This window comes from Humulus lupulus, chromosome 5 (genome assembly GCF_963169125.1).
Source record: "Humulus lupulus chromosome 5, drHumLupu1.1, whole genome shotgun sequence".
NCBI classification, from domain to species: Eukaryota; Viridiplantae; Streptophyta; class Magnoliopsida; order Rosales; family Cannabaceae; genus Humulus; species Humulus lupulus.
Window position 1 is genome coordinate 113850615 of NC_084797.1, and position 6379 is coordinate 113856993.

General features: G+C 35.6%; 1 protein-coding gene across 1 annotated transcript; it reads left to right on the forward strand.

Moving 5' to 3' along the window:
- Nucleotides 1-216: 216 nt before the first annotated feature.
- Nucleotides 217-3548, forward strand: LOC133777594 (squamosa promoter-binding-like protein 8). Its single transcript, XM_062217288.1, is given in 5 exon segments — nt 217-815; nt 961-1764; nt 2465-2634; nt 2834-2961; nt 2963-3548. Coding segments are annotated over 4 exon segments (1113 nt in total). The 5' UTR covers nt 217-815; nt 961-1030; the 3' UTR covers nt 3044-3548.
- The last annotated feature ends 2831 nt before the right edge of the window (nt 3549-6379 follow it).

Consider the following 6379-nt stretch of genomic DNA (forward strand, 5'->3'; position numbering starts at 1 on the left):
CTAAATTTAATAACTATATTTATTCTCGTTAACTTTGACTCACTCACTCTCATTCTCACTCTCACTCTCACTTGTAATGCAGTGTTGTTTGGGCCGGCATTTTTATTTTGCCCGTAAATATAATTAAAACCTAAAAATATTTATTCTACAACGGTCATTTTCAAAGTAAGTAAAAGGAAAGAAATGAAAAAAAATAATGATAATTCTACCAGAAATAAATTAAATGAAACTGTAAAAACAGGTGAAAAATAAAATAAAGTAAAAAAAAGAAAAGAAAAGAAAAAATCTATGATGATCATGATCTGGTTAGCTGCACAAGGTTGATGAAACTAGACCAGGCAAAACAGCTAGTGGGACCCATATTTTAAATAACCCCAACCGCGTGGGCAACAGAGATAGAGAGAAGGACTTGACGAAGACTTTCTCACTCTTCCACTTCCTAACCAGTCGGACTGGGAATGGAAACTCTCATTCTCTCTCTAGCTCACTCAAATTCCACTCATATTACTCTAGTGGTTTTCTCAGGTAAAAACCTGACCATTCACATGGGCAATTTTGTCATTTCACATACTCTTAATCTTCGACACCAATAATCTCTCTCCCACACTGCTATAGCTGCCTCATAACTCAGTTCTAGTTACTCCCTCTAAACCATTGTGAGAGAGAGAGAAAGAGAAAGCTCTTTTTAGAGAGAGAAAGAGAGAAGGATATGAAAGACATTGTATAAACTCTCATATGGAATACAGTCAGCGCAAAGTTTAAGTCTTCATATTACCATCTCACCTCTCACTTTTACTACTTTACTTGCTATATTGGTGAGTCTACTATTTCAGCTGCTGTTTCAATACACAAAAGAAATACAACTACGAAGCTATGCAAATTAGAAATTATATGAATATATATATTTTTAAAAATTAGTTCATTTTATGGATATGACTTTGTTAGTTTGTTTCGTTGTAGGTTCGAAACGACGTCGCACATAGTTGAAGCAAGCTCGTGCGCCGGGGAGAAAAAAAGAAAGTAAAATAGGATGCTAGACTACGAATGGGGAAGAGTGTCTGCGATGATGCTCACGGGCGAAGAGCACGAACAACCACCTGGATCCGACCCTAACCGTCACAACATTCTCGACCACTACGCAAACGCCGCCGCTCAGACCGCTTTCAACGACAACCTCCTGGCTGCTCAGCCCGGAACCAACGGCTCCGCCTTCGCTAACCACCACTTCAACACTACAGCTACTCATAATCAGAATCACCACCACCACCACAACCACCATCACGATTCGCAAGCCCAAGTCCACTCTACCCACCACGTCCACCCATCCCTATATGACCCACGCTCTTACTCTGGTGCGTCTTCCTACGCGCCGCAGCACCCGTCCATGCTGTCCCTCGATCCCGTACTCGGTGGGGGAGGAGGGGGTGGAGGTGGGCACGGGGGATCGGGTGGGTTCATGCTGGTGCCCAAGAGTGAGGATATGTGCCGTCCACCGGTGGATTTCTCATCAAGAATTGGGCTGAATTTGGGTGGCCGGACTTATTTCTCCTCGGAGGACGACTTCATGAACAGGCTTTACCGGCGGCCCAGGCCGCTTGATCCAGCCTCGGCTCACTCACCGAGGTGCCAGGCCGAGGGCTGCAATGCCGATCTCTCCCACGCCAAGCACTACCACCGCCGCCACAAGGTCTGCGAGTTCCATTCCAAAGCTTCCACCGTCATCGCCGCTGGGTTGACTCAGCGATTTTGCCAGCAGTGCAGCAGGTTGTTTTGAAATCACCGAAATGCCCCCTCTACTCCGTCCCACACATTTTCCCAAAAACATCTTCCCAAAACCCTGAGAATAACGATTTTAAAATGACTAAATTGTCCTCTGGCCGTTGCCAATGATTGCTTTTAGGAGGTTATAATCCCGATGGGCCGTCCGTAAAATTGTCCTACGTTTTCCGTTTATACGGTACTCTGTGCTATTCTGCTTCTTTCTCGGAGTGGGAAGCCTTTTCAGTACTTATTTTTAATTGTTTTTGATACCCCAAAATTAGTTTTAATAAAACGTCTGAATTGCTTTTTAAATTAGTCAGTCAATTTTTGTGAAATGACAAAAACACCCCCGAGTCTGGTGGTATTTTTACTCGTATAAGCTTAGCGCTCCTAGATGTTATGTTACAAAAAAGCCAGCGGCTGTCGCTGTTGGTTTTCCGGAGATAGTTGGACTGTCGGAATGACGAGAATGTCCCCGCAGTTGAATCATCGTTCTAATGATTGGTTTTCCCGTACATGTGGAAATCCCGAGGGCATTTGCGTCCGTAAACCTTTTATAATTACAACTTTCCGTTTACGTACTGTTTATCTTCTTATTTTGCTTCACACGGTAATGTTAAAACAGTCGATAAGGAGTTAACATTACTAATTAATAAAATACATTACTTTTTACTTATTAATTTGGTGTCTATTACCCTTGCAGATTCCATATCCTTTCTGAGTTTGATAATGGCAAGCGCAGTTGCCGGAAGAGGTTGGCCGATCACAATCGTCGCCGGAGAAAAACTCAGCAGCCAATTAATCAAGAAAATTCCAATAAGTCTTTACAACCCGAAATAAATACCCGACATCCATCGTCAGATAACGTTTCAAGTAAGTATATGTATATATATATATATTTGTACATATACATATGCCTTCATTAACGTTAATCAATTTTTAATAGAAAGATGTACATTTTATATTGTAATATAATAATGTCGGTGTCTATGATAAATAATTGGATACTGTTAATGATTCATGATCAGTGGTTATGGGATTTGGTTCCGGAACTAATGTGTAAATTTTGAAGGGTCCCCGCCGGATTCTGGAGCTCAATCGACGTCGTCGGTGACGGTAGCACTGTCGCCGCCTCGAATTTCGCTTGATTGTTTCCGGCAAAGATCATACCAAACGACTACCGCTTCTTCAGGATCATCAAGCTCACTCTTTTTCTCAAGTGGGTAAAAGAAATGGAGCGGATCAAGTATATCTACGTACGAACGCATGGGCTTTATTGTAGGTTCCAACTTTCAGGGAGGATTTTAGCAAAATAACATTTGTTTTAAGTGATATCTAGTGTTACTTTTCCGTGAATTTAAGTTTGAGTCTAATGGAGCTTATGAAGTCTTTTTTTTTTCTTGTTCTTTTTTTTTTTTTGAGATGGAATGAAATTCCCAATTGGCCCTTTTCCTCTGTACTTTGATCAAAATATGTTCGAAAAGAAAAAAAAATTGAAGGGGCGTGAAAAAGCTTTTAATTTATTGGAAAAATTGGAACTTTTCCAATGTAAGGATCTGTTTGGTTTCAGAGAAAATTGTGGAAAGCACGGGTGGTTCAAGGTCTACTTTCACTTTGGGCATCTGCATTATTTACTTTTTGTCCGGAACTGGAATTTTCCTGGAAAATGCAGTTAACACGTATAGAAAAGATAAAAATAGACCACGTGGTATACTATATTTTGTTGTTATTGTTATTAATCTTTAAATTATTCAATAATAATAAAGAAGTTAGAAGAGTGCCCTGAAGTTGTCTCCTGAATGGAGGCTGTCGAAGCCAAAGTTATAATTGCGCACTCAAAATAAAATCACTGAGATAGTCCCAACACTCTTTTCTCTTTTTCTTTCTTATTATATATTGTGTGTGGCTATTGTTTCAATTCAAGCCCTAATTTATTTTGATAGGACCATCTGCTCGCAAAAGAGAGTACACATCAGCAGCCAGCTGGATCCAAGGCCTTTTTTTCCCTTTGTTGCTACTTTTGGAGGGTTTAACCCCTGGGAAGCCAATGAAGAATTTATTTCGCAATAAATTGTTAAATAAAGAGTTGTTAACAACATTACCCCATTCACTTGTTTATTTGAGATTATTCTAATTGAATGGAAAATGGGTGATTTATCAATAGTGATCATGATGATACATTTGTCACATTTTTTTTATTATTGTCAACAAATTATTATTACTACTATTATTATTATTATTACAAGTACATTAATTACTATTTTTTTTAATTTACATACAGGATTACATCCCCTTTCCTTTTCTACACACACCCAACCAGTTGAAGATTTCTTTCAAAAAAAAAAAAACCAGTTGAGGGCTCTTTTTATTTGTTATTTCTTAATCGTTTCTTTTTCATTAAATCATTATCATTATTATAAATCACATTAGAAATTTATTTCTCTTTGCGGTTATTTATAATTAATTATTAAGTGGATCACGCTAAAAATTCAATTATATTACTGTCAAATGCACAAATTAAGAATATAATATTATCGGGACCAAAATTTACAGCATATAGATTTATATAACAAGAATAAAATACGTTTCAAAAACTTTAGTATGTAAAAATATATTCCTTAACATTTTGAAAATTCTACATTAATTAATTAGGCTTTATTTTGAATAAAGCAAGTATTAGGATATGGTATATGGTAAAATCGCACCAGTTCTCATTCTTATACATACATCAATTCCGTCTATTTATTTTCTATGTATTACGACGACCACCTCATATATATAAGCCACACGATAATTTTGTATGTACTTGTTTGTCAAGTCACTTTTATAATGATAAAAAAATTAATGAGCCTAGTAGTACTCCTAAAAATATATTATAAATTAGTTTTTGTTGCGACTGTGAGAGTTGATAGATTAATATTTAATACATGCATGCAAATAAATGTCTATAATGAATCAAAAGTACATAAATCTGAAATATATACATCATCACTAGTATAATTGAGCATACTTTTCATATGTTTGGTTTCTATCATGATGGAGCATTTGAGAATGCCACTAATAATATTAAGGCAACTAAACAAGTAAGTAGAGTAAAAATCTAGTGTCCACTCAAAAGTGACATGCGGCGGGACCTGAAAATTCAAGCTGAAATTAGACTGTGTTATATATATTAAGATAAAGTCAGAATGTTTGAAGAGAAAAAAATATACCGATTGATAATTACATTTGTTTGCATTTTTTTTATCAAATAATTTTTTTATATATAATTAGAAGGTGACAACTGACTAATGATCATATATATTACCAATGGCCTAGCTAGGATTCTTTTTACCAACAAGAGAAACCTCATTGAACTTTCCCGGAAATTTAAGTGGGCCACACTTGTTCTACCTATATACACTTTTCATCTACATTATTAATTAAGTGGTATGTGCCGTACAATTAGCGTCGATTTGTTGAGCCAAAAGCTAAATTTGTTTGGTTCTAATGATGAAAAGAAGAAGACAAACAAAGAGAATTTGGCCAAGGAATAACATAATCAACTTAATTGTACATATGCATATATTTTTGCTAAAATTTTGTCTATTTGCAATTTGATTGAGAAGATTTTGCTAGAATTTTGTCCATTTGCATTTTCATTGAACTTCCTCTCTCTCACACACACTCTCTCTCTATCTCATTTAATTACGTTTTTAAACCCTATTAAATGCACAAGCATATATATATATATCGACGATATATACCACTGTGAAAGAATGTAAAAATAATACGGATCATATGCCAAAGTTTCAGTAGAGAATAAGATTTATACCAAATACCTATTAAAAGCAGGGGCACATGCGTGCACAAATAAGTTTAATGTACAGTGTTCATCCTAAATTTGAAGTCAATATCAGGTATTTAATTTCCTTTAAAAAAGACATACATGTATTCTTCTATCCTTCTACATTGTTAGATATATACCAGTAACACTGGGATTTTGAAAAAAAAAAACATTGGTACAGACATTATTCTGTATTTATCAGTTGTCGGCAATAGCAATTCATGTCGACAGTATTTTCCTTTCACAATACCCGACCCGTACGAGTATTAACACAATTGTAATAGTGTATTTCTTATTGAGGCGCGACAGCTTACACTTATTATTAATGATACAACTAGAGGTGTCAAAAAATAAGTTGAGTTTTTGCCAGCAAGTTTACAGGACGCCATGATTAGTAAAATGTGTTTATATATAAACACAAGGGTCTGGCGTACAACGTAATTGACATATGTGTCTGGATTAGTATAATACGATTTGTAAATATGTTTGGTTCATGACATCAAAGTATTAGGCTGAGTTTGGAAAAATTCACAGGTACAATCCCTGAAAATGGATCCAGTTTTGGTTTTTTTTTTTAACGTTAAGAAATTATAACAATTTTTTATTTGTATATGATTGTATATATTACAATTATAGGGGCCTCCCATAATTTTGATAAAATTATAAATTATTTAGAGTGCCGAAATCATAATTTAAACCGCATTTATTTTTCTTTGTACGCATATGAAACAAATTGTTTGAACTCTCATTTCAACACATTTACTAAAAATTATGGAAGGTTTTAAAAATTTA